Source organism: Lynx rufus, unplaced genomic scaffold (genome assembly GCF_022079265.1).
Source record: "Lynx rufus isolate CCGP_SWC_20201006 ecotype Redwood Valley unplaced genomic scaffold, mLynRuf1.p SCAF_1, whole genome shotgun sequence".
Taxonomy (NCBI): domain Eukaryota; kingdom Metazoa; phylum Chordata; class Mammalia; order Carnivora; family Felidae; genus Lynx; species Lynx rufus.
The window spans coordinates 5,303,854-5,328,572 of record NW_025814823.1 but is presented as its reverse complement, the minus strand read 5'-3'; the positions used below and the strand labels follow the sequence as shown (position 1 = coordinate 5,328,572).

Sequence of the window (24,719 nt, the reverse complement as noted above, 5' to 3'; positions counted from 1 at the left end):
ATCGATGGGGATACGAAGCAATACAAACAGTAACAATCTGCACACACTCCTGGAGAGAGGGAAATTGGTAGAACCATCCTGGTGAGGAATTAGAGAATACTGAGTAGCTCAATTTCTGTTTCGAGGCACATACCTGAGAGATTCCTACACATGTACCTAAGAGACAAGCACCTACGATGTTTTCAACAACACTTCCGAGAATATGAAAAATACAAAATAATCCAAAATGTCTACCACCAAGCTTGAAATTCTGTACAGCAAGTAACTAGAACTAAATTTATGAACTTCAATGCCAAAAAATATGAGTGGAAAAAAGCAGACAACACAAAGATACAAACAATAGGATTTCATTCGGAAAAATCCAAAATAAGTTTTTATACAGCTTTTGGATACATACGCAGGTACAGCAAAAGTATAAAAAATGCCAGAGGGCGGTTTTTCTCTCAGGCAATGGGATAAAGGAAGACAAGTAATGGCCCTTCAATTCTCTGTAATGTCTTTTTTCCCTTTTACAAACCATTTTAACAGTCTACCTTAACTCCTAATTATAGTTCCTCTGATTTTCTTGCATCTTCTATATAGACACTCATTATCATATTCATGAAAGCGGTCTTTTATTTTTTAAAGTTTATTTTGAGAGAGAGAGAGAGTGCACACGCAAGTGAAGGAGGGGCAGAAAGAGAGGGAGTGGGAGAGGGAGTGCATCTCAAGCAGGCTCCATGCCGCCAGCACAGAGCCCGATACAGGGCTCAAACTCATGAACCATGAGATCGTGACCTGAGCCAAGATCAAGAGTGGGACGCTCAACTGAGCCCCCCAGGTGCCTGGAAAATTGTTTATTTTAATCCTTATACCTTTCTTGTTTATCTTGTCACACTGAAGCTAACACCTTTAGTAAAATGTCAAAAGGGGCTGCTGGCAGGGAACATGTGTATCTCATGAGTATTTTAAAAGAAATGTTCTATCACTTCACCATGAAGTAGGATGTCTCACGTAGGTTGTGGTAGATGCACCTTATCAGGTTAAGAAAGATTACTCTTATTCCAGGACGACAAGTTTCTTTGCTATTGTTGCTTACTGATAAATTGCTCCTTCAATTTTTTTTCTTTTCTGCATCTAATTAGATAAATTGTATGTTTTTTTTTCCCCCTTTTATCTGTTAATGAGATGAAACATATTATCAGGATTTGTTTTTAAAGGAAACACATGTTTACATTCCTGGAATTAAACACAACCAGATCACAATGTATGATTTTTTTTTTCCATTAATGAGAGAATGGCAAACCAAATCCAGTAAAGAATTTTACCCCTCAGTGTACAGCTAAGATTGGCCTGTAATGTTTACCATTTTGCCCCTAATGGTTTTGAGGGGAAGGTTACATGAGCGTCAAACTACACTGAAAAGGACTGACTTTTATTTTCTGGAAGGCTGTGTATAAAATTGCAACTGTTCCTTTAAATGCTTGACAAAACCGGACCATGTACATTGCAAGACCATCTAGTGTTCTCTTTGTAGGAAAAATTCTACGTAGTGATACCACTTCTTTAATGGTTGTAGGGGGATTCAGGTTTCCTATTTCCTTGAGTACGATTCTGACGGTTTTAGATTTCTCCTAAGTAATTAATCATTTCATCTAAGCTTCAAGTTTATTTACATCAAGTTGTTCAAAGTATTCTATCATTGTAAGCACTGCTCTCTATCGTAGCTTTTTCTCGTTCCAAAAAATTGCGGTTTTTGAAAACTTTTGTGTTTATGGGTTTGTGTTTATCTCATTCGAGTCTTTCTGAAGACCCTACTTACGGTGATCTTCTCTTAATCTTTTACTAACATCTTAAATTGCATATACAGCTCATTCCCTTTAAGCCTTTCTCTGTTTATAGTATAATAGGGAGGCTACAAACTTACCTGAGATATTCCTAGGAGTTTTGATGCAAGGCATTTTTTTAATCGTTCAGTTCTAAATATTTTCTGATTTACACCGTGATTCCCTCTTTGACTCCTGAATTATTTCTAAGTGCAGTTTTTAAATTTCCAAGAACGCAACCTTTTTATCTTTTTTTTTTAATGTTTATTTATTTTTTTTTTAATTTTTTTTTTCAACGTTTATTTATTTTTGGGACAGAGAGAGACAGAGCATGAACGGGGGAGGGGCAGAGAGAGAGGGAGACACAGAATCGGAAACAGGCTCCAGGCTCTGAGCCATCAGCCCAGAGCCCGACGCGGGGCTCGAACTCACGGACCGCGAGATCGTGACCTGGCTGAAGTCGGACGCTTAACCGACTGCGCCACCCAGGCGCCCCAAATGTTTGTTTATTTTTGAGAGAGAGACAGAGTGTGAGCTAGGGAGGAACAGAGAGAGAGGGAGACACAGAATCCAAAGCAGGCTCCAGGCTCCGAGCTGTCAGCACAGAGCCCGACATGGGGCTTGAACTCACCGTGAGATCATGACCTGAGCTGAAGTCGGACGCTCACCGACTGAGCCACCCAGGCGCCCCTATAATCTTTTTTAAATCACTGATTTGTTGGTTCAGTACACTGTACTCACAGAACGGAAAATGCCTGATAACCAGTTCTCTAAAACTCTGTTGACACTTTATGACTTATATAGTCATTTTTACCGAATACTTAATGTGACCACAAAGACGTATGTATGTATTTACATATGGTACATTGATGCACACGTATAAGGACGTATGACGTGAGTGGTATATCAGCTATGGCTTTCTTATAACAATGACAAAACTGAACAGTTGTGACCTAGAGCACATAGCATGCAAAGTCTGAAATATTTACTATCTAGTCCTTTACGGAAAGTTTGCTCTTTCCCTAGCTATATGTACTTAGCACTTCACACTTTGCCTTTGTGGCAAAGTCAAGATGTAACGGTTATTTACACTAAAATAGAAACTTGAGTATAGTAGAGAATATGTTGTCATTTACGACTGTCTACAATAGCAGCAATCTGGCCAATTAAAAGCACTCAAATATTTACTGATTTAATATAAATTAAAAATTAAACACGCATTTCTCTATTTTCTGAGCATTCTCTTTCATACAGTTTTTAATTCTTACATCAACCAAGAGGAAAACTCCATACTTCTAAAGGCACCATTTCTAAATCTGTGTTCTCCATCCCAAGAGTTACTCATCAAAAAAGAAATTCAGGGGTCAAGCTTGGTTAACAAAATATTCTCTAATTCTTTAAGATTTATAGTACAATAGATGTATTAAAGATTGCATAAACTTATAGAAAAACCTACTTATTTATAACTCTGTATCTCCCCCAAATTAGCCATAGACCCCATTTTTCTCCCATAATGCTTAACATTTCAAAGCACGTTTTAGAAAATGCAACAAACAACTGTGGAAGTAGAATTGGGCCAATTTCTCTTTCACTGGGCAGGATAGGAGCCAACAATCTTCCTGTGTAGGACCAGATAGTCAACAGTCTAGGATAGTAAGAATTGGTGAGCCATGTATTCTGTGTTGCAACCACTCAACCCTGCCACTGTAGCACTAAAGCGGCCACTGACAAAACATACATCAATGAGCCTGGCTGTATTCCAATAAAACTTTATTTACAAGAACAGGTGGTGAGCTGAATTTGGCCTCGTGGAGTTTTGCCGACCCCTCCACAAGGGGACCGAAAACAATCTACACTATTCTGTCTCATATGGTAGCCTCTAGTTACAAGATGGGTTACTTAAAGTCAGTGTTTCCTCAAACCAGTTATGTTTCAAGTGATTAATAACCACTTGTGGCTAGCAACTATCATAATGGACAGCACAGAAAAACATGTTCACTTCCAACCTCTTACGGAAGATGGTTTTTTAAATCTATCATTTTATTTTACACTGTTCTTAAATTTAGGTTCCAGGTAACAAAGAGCAAAACATCTGAACCAAGTAATGTTAAGGCCAAATAAATATGCTCAGTTGGACCAAAATATTTTCCGGTAGGCTTATAATTCAAATTCAAGTACAAGAACTAGACCATTATGCTGAATGGAGACTGTGGTAACTTCATAAATCAAGAACTTCTCTACTGAAAGCAGACAGTTCATCTCTAAAAGATAATCATGTTCCTACTTACATAATAATCTATCTGCCGATGAATTATTCTTCAACGTGTTCTTAAATCATGCATTTAAGACCGCTCTCATCATGAAAGATTTAAAAGAAAATAGTCATTCAAACAGAATCGGTGATAGCTATTACATTTCACGGGTCACCTAGCACCACACACCCAATAGGAAAAGCCAAGAAGAGCCACACAAGTTAAAAATTCATCACTGCTTCGGGGCGCCTGGGTGGCTTAGTCAGTTGAGCGTCCGACTTCGGCTCAGGTCATGATCTCACAGTTTGGGAGTTTGAGCCCCGAGTCGGGCTCTGGGCTGACCGCTCAGAGCCTGGAGCCTGCTTCGGATTCTGTGTCTCCCTCTCTCTCTGCCCCTCCTCCACTCACACTCTGTCTCTCTCTCTCCTTCAAAAATAAAAAAAAAAAAAAACATTTAAAAAATTTTAAAAATTCATCACTGTTTCAAGCTATAAGCTATGCGACCATCTATTAAGAATTTATTTTGCTTTAATAGCTTCAAATTTAACTCATATTAAATATAATCTCAATTCAGAGTATTTTAACTCCACAAGCAATACTGAGAAGATACTTCAATTTCCAACATTTTTATTATTTGTGCACAGTGTGGTAAACTTTTTAAATTCACTAACAAACTGAAGATAAGTTGGCAGAAGAGGACAAAGAAGAATGTATGAACACATGCACCTGTATGTATGTGTGTGCCCATGTGCATGGATAATCTCCTTCCAGAGAGGTCTATTTCCCTTGACCTAGGATCCTTACTTCTAGGCATTTACTCTAAGAAAATAAATAATAGAAAACCAATTATGTTCCCAAACATGAAAGGTGAGAACCTCAATGTCCAATAATCAGTGAAGAGTTAAATAAACCATGGAAATATACACAATGGAATCTATGTCATTCTCTAAAAAGGGACTGCAGCTACAAATTGATTGGTCTAGAAACAGCATTCCAGTTAAGAGAGGAAAAAAACAGGTTAACAAGAATGTTGTGTATAATTTCATTTTTTAAATGGCTATATACATATCACACACATGTTGCATTGTTCGTGAAAAGAGCCAAAAAATGAATATCATGTATAAATATGTAGATACACAAATATATAATATTTATAGATAAGTATATAAACAAATATTTAGATACAAATACATAGATATAAGTATCTACGCAAAGAAATTTATAAATACTGTGTGTGCATATGTATACACAGATATAAATATATACTTATTCTTGCCTCAGAAAAGAAGTTCTTAGACTATTAGCCAAATTTTTAATTGTAGTTCTTTGGGTAGCGGGATTCTAAGTAATTTTATTCTTTTGCCCTTTATACCTATTTTCTACATTAGATGGATTAATTGTGAAAAGGGAGTCAATTAGGATGAAAACTAGTAGTAGACTGCCATAAAATCTAAATTATCCTCAGAACAAAGGGTGATCATTACACTCCCATTAATCAAGTAAACTACATCAAAGGTTCTGTCTTAGATACAACTTGGAAGTCATTCCAAACAAAACATGCCCAGGTCTACCTAAGTTGCCTCATACAGGAACAACAGTGCTGAGAAATTTGACACAGAATAAACTTCATCGATGAAGGAATCTGACGGATTTAAGCCTCCAATGTAACTTTTCCTCCTATGATACCCTGGCTGCATTGTCAAGAAAAGAAGGTTGTTATCTGTGGCTAAGAACTGCCATCATTAAGCATTTTTCATGATCTGTCTTTATGATATACCACGCAATTACCAATTATCTTCATCTAGACAGCCAGCAGTGGTAAGAGCCATCAGGCTCCCTGACAGGTTATGCCTTCCCATTCTCTGTGCTTTCGATGCTTCCAGGGATACCATTAGCACTCGAGGTGGACAAAGCCTTCAAAGTCACCCCCAACCAAGGCTGGATTCCATCGACATGGATGACAATAAACCCATTTTGGATGGAAATGATTTTTGACATAGCTACAGTCGAACAGAAGAGTACTACCAGCTGTATTTTGTGAAAAACATAAATAAAAGCATGACTGTTACACAATAAAGAGTTTGGTACGTTAAATTTAAAGGTCTGATCGATTCAGTTATTCCAAGGCCATTTGAAACAAATGTCTACCACTTTCACTTAAACAGAAAATGTTAATATTCCTTTTATTGACCAAGTTTGTTTTTAAAAATCACAATTTGGGGCGCCTGGGTGGCTCAGTCGGTTGAGCGGCCGACTTCGGCTCAGGTCACGATCTCGCGGTCCGTGAGTTCGAGCCCCGCGTCGGGCTCTGTGCTGACAGCTCAGAGCCTGGAGCCTGTTTCAGATTCTGTGTCTCCCTCTCTCTGACCCTCCCCCGTTCATGCTCTGTCTCTCTCTGTCCCAAAAATAAATAAATGTTAAAAAAAAATCACAATTTGTGATATGTTAATAGAAGAATAAGTGACCCATTAATTTGCTTAACAGAATAAGGAAACAGGTCACCGTACTAACCAAAGATCTGTCGAAAGTTTCAGTAAAACTCACAGAAATCTCTACACAGTTTTTCTCCCATTCTTCTCCTCCACCCAATCCTTTGAATCCACTCCAATCGGGCATTCATCTCTACAACACCCCCCCCCCAAAACAACTCTTGAAAGGTCACTGTTGACGTCCACATTGCTGATTCCAATAACAAATTCTCAGACCCCGTCTTACTGGATCCATAAAGCAGCAACCAATACAGTTCTTCCTCCTTCTTGAACCTTACTTCTATATGAGGTTGCCAGGATACCAAACTTTTGTTTCTCTTCCTATTTTAATGGCCACACCCACTTGGTCTCCTCTGCTGGCTCTCGTCTCCTAAGCTATTACACAATGAAACTCCTCTAGAGCTTAGTTCTTAACTCTTTGCCATCTCTATAGTTTAAAATATACAGTCCCGTCAAGTCTCATGGTTTAAAATAGTACACCTACTACTCCCAAGGATCTCTCTCCATCCTAGACGTGTCCCCTGAATCTCAGACTTATAGGTTCATCTGCCTAACAATCTCTCATCACCGCCTCAACCTAACACACCCCAAAACGACTTCTAATTCCCCCAACCATACTTGCTCCTCTTACAGTCTTCATCTCTGAAATGGCAACTCAATCTTCCCAGTTGCTCAGATCCAAACCCTTGGAGTCCTATCCTTCTTATATTCCACATTCAATATACCAGCAAATCCTGTTAGCTTTACTGTGAAAAGACTCTACACCCAGAATCTCACCACCTTCCATCACCAACACGGCCAACATTTGGATCCAACTGGCCCAATCACCTTGTACCCGGATTAGTACAATAGCCTGCCACGGGGGCCCGCTGCTTCTGTTCTCACCTCCACTACATCTACATCTACCACATTGTATCCCTGCTGCTCAGATTCCACCAGTGACCACCCATCTCACTCAGAATAAAAGACAAGTCATGACAACCACCTACAAAACTACAAGGTGAAGTCCCTGCTCTTTCTTGGACTCCCTCTCCCTCTCCACTGCAGCCACTTGCGGCTCAATAGAGTAGGAAGGCATCGGCCTTGGGACTTTGCACTCGGTAAACCACCTTCCTGGGACACTAGGCCCCCAGATATAGAATGATGAGGGTATGCCAGGACAACAGTATAAACTGAGACTGTTCCAGGCAAAGTGAGAAGTGCAGTCCCCTGTCCAGACAGCCCCAGGGCTCTCATCATCCACATCTGCTCAAGTATCATCATATCAGAGAGAATTTCCCTAACTAACCTACATAACATAGTCACCTCTGCCCTTTCTGCCTGACATGTCCCCCTCACCTTGCTTTATGTTCCTCGATAACACCTGATAGTCTCTCTGTCCTTTATATGTTAAATACCTTGAAAGGATTAAAATAATTATTAATCGAACACGTCTAAAATCAGGAAAAAACTTGCTCAACCAAAATTTCTAGTACACCACGAAAAGATGTTGAAGAGCAAATACAGCCATAAGGGGATCCTACCAGGTAGGTAAATACTATCAGGATGGCAGGGGGAAAAAATGGGGAGGAATTTTTTAAAAATATCTGAACACCAACCTTAAAAGAGGAGAGCTTCATTACCTTTAAGAATTTCTAGGAAGTTTAAGAGCGAGAACTCACACTAAGTGTCAGGCGCTCATGAAGAAGCACTCAACACACATGAGCTTTTGTTTCTGGAGGCTGCTTCGTCCACGGCTTAAGATATGCAACCCACATTTTCTGCAGGAAGTCCCATAACAATACACGCATTTCTAAACATATCTTTTCAAGTGTTTTCTCCATCCCAAAAAGAGCCATTATCCTCTCGCCTTCATCTTCTTTTTTATTTATTATTGAGGTATAATTAACATACAATGCTGTGTTAGTTTCAGGTATACAACACTGATTCAACAATTCTATATATTACTTAGTGCTCACTGTGATAAGTGTAGTCACTGGGTGTCCCCAAATATTACAACGTTAACAACCATATCCTCTACGCTAAACTCTTCACCTCTGTGACTGACTTACAGATGGCCAACAGACACGTGAGAAGGTGCTCGACATCGCTGATCATCAGCGAAATGCAAGTCAGTATCACAATGAGATACCACCTCATGCCAGTCAGAATGGCTAGTATCAAAAAGACAAGAAGTGTTGGTAAGGATGTGGACAAAGGGGAACCCTTGGGCACTGTTGGTGTAAATTGGCACGATCACTGCAGAAAACAATATGGAGATTCCTCAGAAAAGTGAAAACGGAATGACCATATGAGCCAATAATTCCACTACTGGATATTTACCCAAAGGAAAGAAAAACGCTAATTCCAAAAGATATGCGTACCCCATATTTACTGAAATATATAGCAAAGATATGGAAGCAACCCAGATCCATCAACAGATAAATGAATCAAGAAAATATGGTACGCCCATGCACGCAGAAGCACGTGCCCGCGCACACACACACACAGAGGAATATTAATCAGCCATAAAGAAAAGAACGCAATCTCATCTTCAACTTGAAGCAACAAATAATGACAGTATGCCTGTGGGTATGAATATGTGAATGTGCTTACATATATTAAATGTATTTTAAATAACTTACCATGGAGACACCTGTCATTAGAGAAAAGATGAAATTGGGAAAGTGGACTCTTGTAAAAGAAAAACAGAAAATAGTAACTGACTTACTAGGAGAATTCACTGTGGGTCAAAGACTTTTCTAAGAACAGATAACAGATTTGAACCCAGCCAAGCATTCCAAAGCCTGCTTCCTTAGCCACTATTCTATTCTTCATCACCTTTAAGTCTGACAACTGTTAAGTTCTTTGCCATGAGAACAACAACAGAAACTAAATAGACTTCTCAGTGGTCCACAAAATGTTCACGGTGACTCTGCATGTCATTACGAAGTAAAAAAATCTACTGTATGTTAAAGGCTTTTTATAAAACTGGCCACATCCGTGAGATCCTGTAGCATTCTGTGTGCTGATTCCCACTTCTTGCCTATGAACTAGCCAGTACTAGATAGTTTACTGATGGATTCTCACCGTCTATTCCCATTCTCTTCCATGTTTTTCTCTATACTGCAAGGACTGTAAAGCTAAAAACAGTATTTCCCAGACTCCCTTATTAGCAGGATTCAGGATAGATTCCATCCACAAGACACATTTGCTTAAGATTTAGAAAACAGAATGAAGACAGCTATTCCTTTATCTGCAGAGGAAGTATTCTACATTCCACCACCTAGTGCCAGCTTCACAGGGGTAGGGAAGCCGGAAGATCAGCAGTGATTTTCTCAAGTCTTCTGGGATAGCAACAACAGTGCCCTGACCTTGAGAATAAACGTGCAGATGCATGAACCGGAAACCTACCTACCTACCTGGGACATGCAGACTTCTGCTCATTCAGCTTTTCCAGTAATTTACCGTTTTAACTTTCTTTATACTTGAAATTAGTTTCTGTGCCAGTTGTCGAGTTAACAACCCTTAGCCTCAAAACTACCTTTCCGCATGTAGTCTGTGATCCTGGAACAGGAACTCACTCTATGCACCACACTCCTGATTCGCCAGAGGGCTCTGCGCTAGGCTCTGCCAGTAGGTGGCGCAAGAGACGGACGAGAGAAGCTGCCGTTGGAAAAGGAACTTGCTCCTTCCCATTGGTCTCCTGTGGGTTTCCGGTCCCCTTGCAATTGCCTTGCGAGTTGCTTCTTCCCCCCGGGCAGCTCAGTTCCTTCCAAGAGCAGAAGATGAATCCAGTTTTCACATTTCTGCAACACTTGCAAAAACTATCTTCATTGTCTTCTACCCAAAATGCAGACACTCTGGACCAGCCGGCCATCTCCCACTCTTCAGAGATCCGAGTATCAGCTTAGAGAATCCCCTCTTTGAAGTTTAAAAGTATTAATGAGTCCAATCTTTTTCCTTTTGTTCCCTCAGCCCATGAGCGGTACCTGCTTCCCTCAGTTGCCACTACAAGGTACCTTAGAGCAGGCAAACTGTTCTAAAAAGGACAAGATAGTAAATACTCTAGGATTTGTGTGCCAAAAGTCACTAACTGAATTTCTAACCAACCCTACCACCGTAGTATGAAAGCACACATGGGCAATGTGTAAATAAATGGGAATGTTCAATAAAACTTTATTTGCAACAACAGCGTGGGCTCAGATTTTTCCTGAGGGTTGTTATTTGCCCCCGAGTTCTCTTCTTAGACTTTCAGTTGTCTGATTAACGACTCCAAAATTAATTCACAATTTTTTTTCATTAAAATCACTCTGTTCAAATAATGTGTGGGGGTATTTATCTCCTGATCAGATCTGACTGTATTTCCTGCACTGAAGCCTGCCAAGTCCTGTATTTGGTACCAGAAGTGGTTCTAACAAACAGTCCAAAGATGGGAAACAGAGATTCACTATTTCACCTGCTTGGGTTTCAAGGAAATGATGTTGATCTCATCACTAGTGGGGAAAAAGATGCTAGTCGTCCATGACAAAGAGGTCCAAAACAGTTACTTAAATTAACATCAATGATGGTCTTCCTCTGCTTTTCCAGCCATCCTCCTGTTTCTTCCCTGGAACCGGGAGGTCCTATCAACCCTCTGCTTTTCTCCTGAGCCAGCTATTTTCATACAGTTCCCCAAATCAGAGACAACTGGCCAACCTCTAGGGGCAACAAACTGTTACAAAAGAAAAATCCAAGTGGTACAGGCCTTTAAACTTGAAATCAGTATGTATCAAAGATGATCTGACAGAGGCAGAAGTGGGATTTGTCAAACTCTGCTTCTAGGCATCATAAAGTAACGGAGACACCAGACCTGTAAACAACTAGAAAACTGGAAACAAAGATATGAAACATCTGTTTTGAGACACAGGACAATAGGCAACTAAGGACTATGATCCTTGAAAGAAATCAAGTGAATGAGATGAACCAGAAAGCTGAGGCTTTCTGATTGGAGGTACAGCTGGAGAATTCTAGGTCACTGGAATTTGCAAAGCAGCATTATGAAGAGAAACTACACACAGAAAGAATTTGAGACATCTATAAGGGTTCCCTTGTGTCTCTGACCAAACACTAAGTTATGCATGTGTACAGAGACCATATTGGGAAAAAACCTATACATAAAAAAATAATATAATTTTTAAAATTATGTAAATAATCAGATGATGGATGGATGGATGGATGGATAGATGGATTGATGGATGGATAGACGGATGGATAGACGGATGGATAGACAGACAAAAGAACTATCAGGCCCGTAAGGTGAAAAATTCCCAGCACTCATACAATACTGGGAGATACTTAAGTTCAAACCATCCACCGCAGAGAAACTAAAGTGAATATTTACAGTCTTAGGTGGCAGTCTTAACGTCTCATCTTAGTAGTAAAGCTAAAGTAGTTCTAGAGTAAAGGCTACTATAGGTGAACAAGTAACTGCCTGCCAAAACTCAATACTCTTTAAAGAAAAATTACAGACTCCAGATACTAAGTATAATATTAACAATAAACAGCATACAATAAATGACAGGAAAAGTGACCTATAACCAAGAGAAATTGGACCCAGAAATGACAAAGAAATGGAATTACCAGAAATTTTACAAATCATAAAGGATCCAAAAGAAAACATCAATGCCTTAAGAGAACAGCCAAATCATTCTTAAATTACAGCTAGAAAACAAAACCACAACATTTGATGTATGCAAGCCCTATATATTAAAACCTACAAAATACTGCTGAGAGAAATTAAAGTAGACCTAAGTAAATAAGAGATATATCATGTTGTGGATTAGAAATCTCCACACCATTAAAATGTCAAATTGCCCCAATTTTTCTATATATTTAACGCAACCTCCATAAAAATCCTGCAAAGCTTTTGGGGGAGTCGACAACCTGATTCTCAAATGTGTACAGAAATGCCAAAGGTCCTAGAATAAACAGTCTTGAAAAAGGATTCGAGGATCCAAGACTTGTTACAAAGGTACTATAAATAAGACAATGAGGAATTGGGCATAAAGAAAGATGTAAACGTAAATGGAGTAAATAGATGGTCGAAAAATCGAGTCACAGATAGGATCAAGTCAAGGTAATTCTATGTGGAAATAATAGTATTGTTCACAAATGGTGCTAGAAAAACTAGATAGCCCTATGGGATATAAACTGCACTTCAATCTTTACCTCACACCCATGCACCAAAAAAAAAAAAAAAAAAAGAGGTTAGAGTGGGAGAGAGCCAAAGCATAAGAGACCCTTAAAAACTGAAAACAAACGGAGGGTTGATGGGGGGGGGGTGGGAGGGAGGGGAGGGTGGGTGATGGGTATTGAGGAGGGCACCTTTTGGGATGAGCACTGGGTGTTGTATGGAAACCAATTTGACAATAAACTTCATATATTGAAAAAAATGGGGAGCAATGAAAACTCTCAGTACTAGTAGTAAAATAAAATGGAAACTGACAGTTTCTTACAGAGCTAAATATACATTTCTTTATGACCCCACAATTCCACTCCTAGGGACTTATCCGATAGAAATGAAAACATGCGTCCACCCAAAACCCGTACAAAAAGTGTTCACGGAAGCTTTATTCATAATAGCCTTAAGCTGGCAATCACTGAAATGTCCATCAACAGAAGAATGGATAAATTGTGGTGCATTCATACAATGAAATACTGCTCATCAATAAAAAGGAATCAGCTGATACAACCAGCGACATTAACGAACATCAAAATTACCGTGTTGAATAAAAGCCAGACAATAACAGAACCTATTGTTTGGTTCCATTCATATGAAATTCTATCCTAACAGAAAGTAGGTCTGCGGTTGCCTAGGGATGAGGAGGGCTGCCTGCCAAGGGACAACGAGGAAACTTTTGGGGATGATAAAAACGCTCATGTTGTAGAACTCTATGCAGGCTGTAGTTACAGATTCACTAGGTCCCTTCCCGTGGAAGTCAGGGCACTGACTGGGAAAACATGGGACCTTAAGACAGGTGTCTCAATCTGAAAGACTCCAATGGGGACGAGTGTATCAAACTGAAGGGCTCCAAGTCCCTTGACCTCCAAATCCCATCCCCTCCTCTTTGCCAACCAAAGCAAACCCTCCTCTCTGAGGACAGCCCTATATCTATGCTTGAGGAGCCTGTACGGACGCTACTTTAAGTACCAGGTTCTGTTTCATTAGTAGGGTGAGGCTAACCAAAGATCTCCCCGCCATGCAAGATTTCAAACTATGTAACTTTCACTCTCTCTCTCTCTCTCTCTCTCTCTCTCTCTCTCTCTCTCACACACACACACACACACACACACACACACACACACACACACACACACAATCTTCAGATTCTCTGCTCTTCAAAGTCATCCAGGGACCTGAAGCAGTGAGACAACTCTGCCTTCCTCAACATGGAGCTTCCTCAATACAGTCACTTCCAAAGAGACTCTAGCGGTTGCCATTTGCAGTCAACAAAATGGAAAGAACCAAGAAACCAGGGCCAGGGATTTCCTTTTCACTGGGTAATGCAGAAATTTCCCATCTCACTTCTGCTCACATGCCGCCGGTGAGAATGAAATCTCAGAGTCCCATCCAGCCAGAAGGATGCTGGCAAATGCAGTCTCTGCCACCGAGGTCACTAGTGAATTTTACAGGATTCCACTTTCATTCCTAAGAGACCATCCCATCAGTGATGATACATACTCATTTCATAAAACTTGTGTTAAAGAACTGATATTTTGCACAGAATATATCCTTACCAATACATCTTTCCTTTGATGGCTCAATCAAAGCTAGAATTTGTGTGTCTGTGTGTATGCAAGTTAACCCATTTTATTTATTTTTTAATGTTTATTTATTTTTGAGACAGAGACAGAATGCGAGTGGGTTGGGGCAGAGAGAGACAGAGGGGCACAGAATCCGAAGCAGGCTCCAGGCTCCGAGCTATCAGCACAGAGCCTGACACGGGGCTCGAACTCCCGAGCTGTGAGATCATGACCTGAGCTGAAGTTGGACCCTCAACCGACTGAGCCACCCAGGCACCCCGTAAGTTAACCCATTTTAGAAACAGCTACACTTCCACCCAAATATGGAACAAATCTCCTACATTTCACACTTGGCTCAATTACTTGTTCCTCAGAAAACCCCAGCAAGATTTTCTGTAGGTCTTCCGTGCATCTTTGTTTTAATTGTGGCTGTGTTATTTTATCTGTATTACTGGAGGGTACACAAATGCTCCCCAAAAGGCGTGGCGCTTCTTGTCAAGTATCAAAGGATGTCTTCAGTCGGTAGCTAGCCGGTTTTGTGAAATTTGGAGAGTAACTTGAATATTAGATGTTTTTATCCACTGCTAATAAAACTGTACAATTTTATTCTCATACTCCTCATTCTCAGTTTTAAAAGCCTCATGAATCCATATACGTTTTTTTTTTTAATTTTTTTTTCAACGTTTTTATTTATTTTTGGGACAGAGAGAGACAGAGCATGAACGGGGGAGGGGCAGAGAGAGAGGGAGACACAGAATCGGAAACAGGCTCCAGGCTCTGAGCCATCAGCCCAGAGCCCGACGCGGGGCTCGAACTCACGGACCGCGAGATCGTGACCTGGCTGAAGTCGGACGCTTAACCGACTGCGCCACCCAGGCGCCCCTCCATATACGTTTTTGAAAAGATTCAAGATTAATGATAATGGCCTCCTGAGTAATTCTGGAATTTGTTTAACTTGGGAGATCTGCTAACTGACTTAACTCATCCAGTAGCTGAAGAAAAGCCTGAACTAGCATGCCATATCGGTGTGGCTTCTGCAGACACTAGTGTCGCCCCCAATCCTTTTTTTTTTTTTTTAAACAGGGATCCACGTAAGCTGGTACCTTGGGAGAGTCACTTTTCCCAAAACTAAACGCGGCCCACAAATCCACTTAACCAGCGCACGCAAAGGGCAATATTTCGCAAACCAGAGAGTGACTGCCCCAGTGTCCACACTTCTTCCTTGCACTCCATGCCTCCCTCCTCCTACCCACTCCTCCTCCCAGGCCCATCTCCTTTTTTTTTTTTTTTTTTTTTTTTTTTTAACATTTATTTACTATTGAAAGAGAGTCAGAGCGTGAGCAGGGGAGGGGCAGAGGAAGAGGGAGACACAGAATCTGAAACAGGCTCCAGGCTCCGAGCTGTCGGCACAGACCCCGACGCGGGGCTCGAACTCACGGACCGTGAGATCGTGACCTGAGCCGAAGCCGGACGCTCAACCGACTGAGCCCCCCAGGCGCCCCCCTCGCAGGCCCATTTCTAATCAGGGCACCTGAAGTAGGATTGGGTGTGCCAGTGCCAACCTATATGGGATCATCAATGAAGCTGATTTCACGGCACTTTTTTTTTTTTTAAACTTAAAAAAAGAAAAAGCACATTTTCTTCTGCATCTTAACGCATCATCATCTAGTGCTCCCCTGGGGTACATATGATCCACCACCCCCCCAGCCCGGTTTCCAAGACCCCCGATCTCATCTGTATTACAGAGCTTAGATGTTGTTTTGGCAACAGGTGACTAACTCGAAGCAGAGAGATAAATCCTGATCATTTACAAGCATTTGGAGTTCTACCCCGGACATAGCTGTCGGTCAAGCGAAAGTGATGGATGACAGATGTGGCTCTTTGAGGTAATCCCCGTTATTCTCTCCCACTTATATGTGAGGCGAAGTAAGGGGACCTAGGCCCAATGCTTCTAACTCTTGGGCGCCTGCCTTTGTCCCTGTCTGGTCTGCTTCATCCTCAGAGCCCTGCGGCCTAAAAAGCTCAACTTGGGAGCTCCACAGGGATCTGGTACACACCTCGTGTATTTCCCCAGGACCCCTATTCCACACCCACCAATGAAATATTTTGAGAACAGGAATGCCTTCAACCCAACTAAAGAACGAGGGAGAAGGGAACAAGGCGAAAGAGAAGAAGGACTCTAGTCAAAAATAGGGAATACCCCCTGGGCTTGGAGGATGGAACAAAAAAAAAAAACATAAAAATTGTACCTCTGTTCAGCAGATACTGAGTACGTGGAAGTCATTACACTAAAACCAGACGCTCAACACTGGCTAGAAAGAAGAATTCTTAACAGGCTTCCAAGGGCAGCCAGTCACATCCCCCCAAAACCTGTCTGGCCTCACAAATCACTCCGTGATCTAGGTCAACCAAAAGTCCCGACGTGGGGGCGCCTGGCTGGCTCGGTTGGTGGAGCGTCCGACTTTGGCTCAGGTCATGATCTCACACTGCATGACTTGGAGGCCCGCATCAGGCTCTCTACTGTCAGTGTGGAGCCTGCTTTGGATCCTCTGTCCCCCTCTCTCTCTGCACCTTCCCCCCTCTCAAAAAAGAAGCAAACTTTAAAAAAAAAAAATTCCCAGTTTGTACTTAGAGCCTCATAGTGCTGTGTAGAGTCAAAGCCCATCTCTCGGGTTCCCGAGTACACTTGGCATAAAAGGAAAATACAGGCTCACTTCTGAGTTACCATCACATAATAGGCTTAGTTTAAGATCGTGGATGCCTCGGAACCCGAAGATCATCGGCAAACAAGTAAGCTCCTGGCATAGACATCTGGGTGTTCTCACAGGCTAGTTGGCTCCCCCACGGTTCTAGTCCCCCTCTCTGCACCAGCTCTCCACTCTCCTCTCTACCACCAAGCTGTTCTCCTCAGTTTTGATTCCCTCCTAAAGACACCTTGTGTGCAGCCCATCCACGGACAGATAGATGTACCTATATGGTGGAGAGCCACTGTCTCATCAGCGTGACCTTTTAAACAGAAGTTCTAGCCGGTAACTGGAAAATGATCGAAAGTTGGTCCAATCATTCAAACATTTACAGAGTACCTGTGAAAAGCATTGTCTTTGACATGACCAGTTTTTTTAAAAAATCAGATTTGGGGCGCCTGGGTGGCGCAGTCCGTTAAGCGTCCGACTTCAGCCAGGTCACGATCTCGCGGTCCGTGAGTTCGAGCCCCGCGTCGGGCTCTGGGCTGATGGCTCAGAGCCTGGAGCCTGTTTCCGATTCTGTGTCTTCCTCTCTCTCTGCCCCTCCCCCGTTCATGCTCTGTCTCTCTCTGTCCCAAAAAAAATAAATAAACGTTGAAAAAAAAATTTTTTTTAAAAATCAGATTTTTTAGCTCTATGAACCTTATATTTTCACATTTTAAGGGACTAGAGCGAGACAGACCAAATATAAAGTGTTTCACAAAAATGAAAAAGCAAAAAATCCAATTTTTTCAACAGGCAAAGGATTGACTAGACATTTCTCCAAAGAAGATCTACAAATGGCCACTAAGCCCATGACCAGATGTTCGACATCACTAACCATTTAGGGAAATCAAACCAAAATCACAGTGGGATACCACTTCATGCCCACCAAGATGGCTACTACAAAAAAAACCCCCACAAAATGACACATGTTGGTGAGGATGTGGAGACACCGGAACCCTCATTCACTGCTGGTGGGAATGTAAAACGGAGCATCTGCTATAGAAACGGCAAGATAGTTCCTTAAAAGGTCAACATAAAGCTACCATATGACCCAGCAATTCCACCTCTGAGCATATGCTCAAAATAACTGAAGGGTCTTTAAGAGATAGTTGAACGCTCGCGATCGTAGAAGCAGCATTCACAACAGCCAAAAGGCAGAAACCACCCAAGTTCCCATTGACAAATAAATGGATAAGCCATACATGAGCTACACATGTAACAGAATATTATCCAGTCATAAAGGATGGACAATCTGACACAGGCTATAAAATAGATGAATTGAGGACATTATGCTAAGTGAAATAAGCCAGTCACAAAAAGACAAATATGGTATGATTCCACTTCTCGGACATACCAGGGTAGTCAAATTCAGAGACAGAGAGCAGAATGGTGGTTGAGCCAGGGGCTCACTGGGGAGGAAGTGAGGAGTTGCTCTTTTAGGGGGACCGAGTTCTAATTTTCTGAGATGAAAAGAGTTCTGGAGACAGATGGTGATGATACAACAATATAAACATACTGAATGCCACTGAACTGTGTACTTAATGCCTAAGGTGGCGAACTCTACATGTGTTTCATCAGTTTATATACTTTTATTATATTTATTAATAATAATATATATTATTTCTAGTGATCAGAAGTTCTATAGACAAGAATAAAGGCAAGTGGGATGGGGGTGCTTGGGAGAAGCCAACACTGGGTAGAAGGGAGGTTCTTCACTACCCCAGAGCTGGAGAATTAGGGTCCAGGAGAGGAGGGATGACCCGGGAGGTTTGGGATTCTGGCAGGCAGTGACACGAACAAGGGTAAGAGGCACACTGAGATCTATCCTGAAGCTCCCAAGCCATCGAACAGCTTCGCGGGCACGCAGACTCGCCACCTGAAGAGGCGCTCTGTGTGTCGGCCTTCACGGTAGGATTCATGGCCTCCCCGGTCTCCAACTATAAACATCTCTGTACTATATCTCATCCTTTTCACTAACCCTGTCATCTGCTCCTAAAAGAGGCTTTAAATACACTGCCTGAAGGGTGGCCCTGGGTTCCAAGCAGTAAGAAGCCCTTGTTACGAGTCCTGACAAATGGGATTTCGTTGTTCAGCTGATGTCTTCATGTCAAACTACTTCCCAGGTCACTGTTTAACCCCAAATCGGTTCCCCTGGTCTCATCAGAAGCTTTAGGCCACGCCCAGGCGGGTACAGGTCTATGACATGCTCAGAGAACCATGCTGTTCAATTCTGCATGAGCTAGTGGCACTGGAATGTTGGGGGAATGCAGCCTATTCCTATATAAATTCAAACAACTCTGGACGCTTGAATATTATCTTTATGTTAAAGTTTGTGCTAGAAAGAAAATCCTGCAAGTCTCCTTGGTAACTCTGGAGTCGACCACCCCCACTTAACGTAAATCATAACAGGTCGCGTCAACATCGTAAATGCACAATTCCAGATGCACAAAGGAGAAGGACCTTTAAGCGGTGCTCCAAATTTACTATCCTGGTGTTTAAAGATAAGAGATTACGACATCTGTTCATAAATAACAATATACAGAGTAGTTTTATAATTTTTAGTAAAAAAAAAACAACAAAACACCCTCATCAGTTATAGTAGTAATAAATACATGAAGAGTTTAATACGGTAAAAGACACATACAACGTTTGAAAAACGACTTACATCCAGGGAATCCTCCTTCAATAGGATAAGGGCCATATTCTGTGACACCAACCGGCAGGAATATCCTAGAGTAAGAGGAAGAAGCAACATTAGCGAGTTTATCATTCCTTCCAAGAACTCATCACTTTCCAATAGCTGTGTAAACTCATCCTCCCTTCTTGGGTCTTCCTTATCACCATTTTAAGCCTGTCGAGGAACACAGAAGAATTGGACAAGCGTGAGGAGCAGGAAAAGGGAGTTATTTGAGCAGATTTTGATTCTTGCAGATCACTGAGATAGAACTGGTTGGGAAGGTTTCCGTGACCAAAGGCTAAAATACACATTTGTCAATTTTCCGTGGAGTTTTCCTCATCTTTGGAGAACAGCAGCACCGTTAGGGAGACACACGGACGTTAACGGTGCTTGCGAATCAGCATAAACGAGCCTACCCTACTATCAAGAGCCCTCGTGTGTTTGTTTAACAAAGCAGGTAATTCTCACATCAGGTTTCAAAGGACTACTATCACACAACCGAATCTCTCTTCCTCCCCCAAGTTCAAAGCAAGGTGCATTTCAAGAATCAAATGGAGTTTAAAAAAGAAAATTCCCCTGTAACAAAAAAGTATGTATTCCCACATTGATCCCTATCGATCATTTCCATCCTATTTTTAAAGACTTCTCTCTATAGGTTAAGCAAGTGGCTCTTCGACTTCTCCCAGGAGGTGAACATATTTTCTCTGAACCACTTCCCTACTCAGGCTTTGCCGTCTACTGCCAAACATCTGGAGATGCTCGGTGACCCCACAGACCAGGAGGAGAGCCCGGCCCCCTGAAATCCAGGCACTGTGGGAAGGAGGCAGCTCCAGCAGGTCCTAAGACCCAGACGTCTGTCAGGAGTCTACTCTCTTCCAAGCTATACCGTCCCCCCCTCTTCAGTGCCCCTTGAGAGAACTGGCGCTTTTCACCAACCTTCGTCGCAATCTAGCTCATTGAGAAAAGGCAAGAGAAGAATCCTCCCACCTAGAAAATTGGCCCTCGCAGCAAGTTTCCACCCCCCCCCCAGCACCTAAAGATAAAGGATTAATGATTACGGAGACAGGAAACCAATCATCAGCAACGAGAATTACAATCTTCGAGCGAGTACCTGGGTGACAATCTCAAGGAAGGGGCTTAACCAGAGCTATTCCTGAAGCGAGGAGGAGCCTGGATTGTTCTCCACAGAACAGCTAAAACATCCGTTCCTACAGATGCTATATTTAACTGGAAAAGGAGACGAGCATTTAACTAATGGGCCAGTCCCAGAACTACTGCATTTATGTGACAATTCTACTCAGCGGGGCTTTTTTGATGTGGAGGAAACCCTATTAAAAGGCACCAAACAGACTTTAAGACACCCAGAAAAATTAAGACCAGGAAAAGCCTTTTGGTTTTTATTTTTTTCTTTTTAGGAAAGAGACAATAAATATGTTTATTTTGGAACGTACAAAGTATATCCTTCACTAACGTTTGTCATTTCCGAAGAATATTTGATATTTCAGAAGAATATTTTTTAAAAGCAATACCATAAAGATATAGTCCAGACCGTTAACAATGGTTACCTCAAGGGAACGAGATTATTTCACTTGGTAAAACCACTTCTCATCATTTTAAAAACTAAAACAAACTGAAGAATCTAAAATCGTAAGGCCACATGGGCAAGTACCTGTTTAACCTAGAAGACAAAAAAAAAAAGGGGGGGAGGGCAGGCGGAAACATTTAACAATTTTCTACACATTTTCAAACTTGTTCAAGTCTGTATTTTAACAGCAGTGATGAATAAAAATCAGACTTTCCCAGAATGCCTTTCAAAGTCCTGCCTCATAGGATTGACATAAGTGAAGTCTTTGTTGACCGTTAAAATTTTACAAATGTATTCTTCTTTCCTATAAGTTCTTAGATTAGGCTCAGAAGGGAGGTCTACACTTTATTTTCATTTACAAAAGGCGATGTTGCAACTTTAATTATTTCCCACTATGGTAGGCTCACTCCTTCTGTATACCCCAGAGACTTCCAGTAACGTCACGCAACATAGACTGTTACAAATTTAGTATAACTAACGCAAAAGGGTTTGCTGGTAGATTTTGATTTGAACAACAGCTGTAGAAGCGAGCTATAATTTTTAAGCCCTAACTTGCTGATTTATTTTATATTTTTCAGTCGACGCAAAATGCTGCTTGACAACTGAAGCTGCACAAAGATATTATGGAAAAACTCTTAAATGTTTTTCTAGCCGTTTCAGGGAACAGGGCAATAAATAAAGCCACCGACACTTCTGCGAATTTAAATATACAGAACTAAAGGTTTCTGGAAACGCGTTTTTTTCAATTTAGAAAACGAAGTGAGATTCTGCTTAGAGAATTATCACACAAAACACCTGCACTAGACAACACGGAAGTCTAACACAGTTAATTGTGACTTAGCTAATGTGGCAAATTAAATTATGTCAACCCCAGTTTGGCGTGCTTGATTTCTAATGTTTGTGGATAAAATGAGATCAACTCCTGGAGAAGGGCCAGGTATGAAATGTCAATCCGCACTTGTAAATTGAGGTCTAGCTCTTTAATCTTGCAATCTAACAAAACGGCCATAAAATCACTAGGAAGAGAACCTCTGGGATTTTACTTTTTACTACAGCTGAAATTAACAGCACGCTACAAAAGTGTTCAGTCTTTCTGCTACCTGAGTATAATCAACATCCAAAGAAATCAAAATATTTCAGACTCTATGGTACTTAGAGCAGGACTGCATTTGAAGAAAATAATCATCCACGCTAGGAAGTATCACCAAACCCAATCTCTCAGATTCTGAAATCGGTCTCTTTTTTTTTTTTTTTTTTTTTTTTGAGATAAACTCACATCGTCAAAGACACCTAAGTCCAGATTTCTCTGGAGACATTTCTGGGAGGGTTAGGTACACTTTATCCTTACTAAGCGTGGATCTTAGGCTCAGATTCATCAACCTACCCATCACTGAAATTCAGGCTGGTTCCAAACCCTTAGTAAGTGTGTTGTTGGTCCTAACTATTTTCAGAGAGAATCTGATCAATATTTGAGTATAAATGTATGAAACGCACTGCCAGACATCAGGAATGGATGATGAAAGATGATATTCCTAATCTATGCCAGAGGGGGCCAACGAAGCTCAGAGCCCTTCATTATCCAGAGAACCAGGGCTCATCCCCCAAAACCACACACCTGGGCACCTTTCCCTCCAGATCCTTCTCAGGAAAAGGCTACTCCACGTAAGAGCACAGGACCTCAGCCTCGCCTCACCAACTGGGCCATCCTGACCCATTCTGTGCTCAGACTTTTTTTCTTTTTTTTTGAACCCTTGAAGGCTCAAGTTGGAAACCTTGAAGCCTTCCTTTCTCTTTTTTGGCTCAGGTATTTTTCCTTCTGGGAAGTAAAGATCAAGTATCACAGGTCCATGCTCAGATTTTCAGCATCTTCCCACCTCTGTGATGTAGGCTAATAACTTGCTTGGTATTTCTGTGCCTCAGTTCTATCTTTAAAAGGGGGATGATGATGGGGCGCCTGGGTGGCGCAGTCGGTTAAGCGTCCGACTTCAGCCAGGTCACGATCTCGCGGTCCGGGAGTTCGAGCCCCGCGTCAGGCTCTGGGCTGATGGCTCAGAGCCTAGAGCCTGTTTCCGATTCTGTGTCTCCCTCTCTCTCTGCCCTTCCCCTGTTCATGCTCTGTCTCTCTCTGTCCCAAAAATAAATAAACATTGAAAAAAAAAAATAAAAGGGGGATGATGGCTGTCTCAGGGGAATCAAATATAAAACAGACGCAAATGACTCAGCACAGTATTTGGCACAGTACAGCCAACGTTCACTCGGTAACTATTATTAACACCAGTCGTGCTTAATGTCTGTGCTGTGCAGTTAGTACTTTCTCATCATCTATTTCACTCTGTTTTGGCTCAGGATTAACTCGTGCCCCAATTAGGGAATGCGGGTCCCCCAAGCCCGTACTAGAACGTCTGGCAACAACACCAGCTGCAGGTGATCAAGATATAACGTATCTGACTTTTTGGTGAAAAACAACACTCAGACTGAGATCACCGCCAAACATCCCAGCTTCACTGAAAACAGACACCTGTCTTTCTTGCAACGGGCAATAATAGGATAAGCAGGCACCATATTTACTTTCTAAAAATTAAACTTCTAAGACTGTAAGACATGGCTCAGAAGCGTTAAATGATGAGTAAAAAATGAGGGGTGGGGGAGTAGGGTGCGGAATTACAACTTAGGAATAGTTTACAATGAAAGCTCTTTCCCGCCTAATGGCTTTAAAATGGAATCACACTAGGATTTTTTTCTCACTCATCCTATATCCATTAGAAAAAAAATCATAGATTCTGAGGACTTCACATCTATTTAATAGATGTTATATCCAGTGGTAATAAGGAAATGACACAATTCACAAAGGCTACATCTGAAATTTCACTTTAGACTAACGCATGCCAAGTTCTTAAGCTAAAAAAGAAAATTGCCAACTCCTTGAAACATAGCTAGTTAGCACAAATTCAAGCCTGGTGCAGCAGGATTCTGGCACCGTGCCAGTTCCAAACTACCTAAAACCCACAGGCAAGACGACTGTCTATATAGTACTCACTGGCTCCTCAGAGACATAAATATCCTGGAATTTAATTTGACTAAATATTTCCAAGGTATGAACTAAAAGTTACATTTTAGAAATATGTATTAAAGTATGACAGATAAATGCTGAAGAAAATGAACAACCCCAAACACCTAGCGTCATCTCTAAAGGTGAACGCTTACTCTACGTACCACTAAGAAAATGTTACTAAACCGTAAGAGTCGACGATCATAAGACATCCCAATTTCAGGACACTGCCATATAATAACAACGTGCCGCCTGGAACCGATGATCTATTGTACCATTCTCCCCCAGTCTTCAAATTTCAGAGAACAGATTTACGAAAGCTATGTGAATCCGTGTAAAATGAGCCCTGCACCAGAACTGAGGGGCCCT

At 41.4% G+C, this 24,719-nt stretch overlaps 1 protein-coding gene across 1 annotated transcript in view; it reads right to left on the bottom strand.

The window, feature by feature from the left end:
* LOC124508018 (phospholipid-transporting ATPase IB) overlaps window positions 1-24,719 on the bottom strand; it is a 507,885-nt gene that overhangs the window by 375,719 nt on the left and 107,447 nt on the right. Inside the window, exon 23 of the mRNA XM_047074445.1 lies at window positions 19,705-19,769. Within this exon, the coding sequence (XP_046930401.1) occupies window positions 19,705-19,769 (65 nt within the window). The remainder of the gene's footprint in view (window positions 1-19,704; window positions 19,770-24,719) is intronic.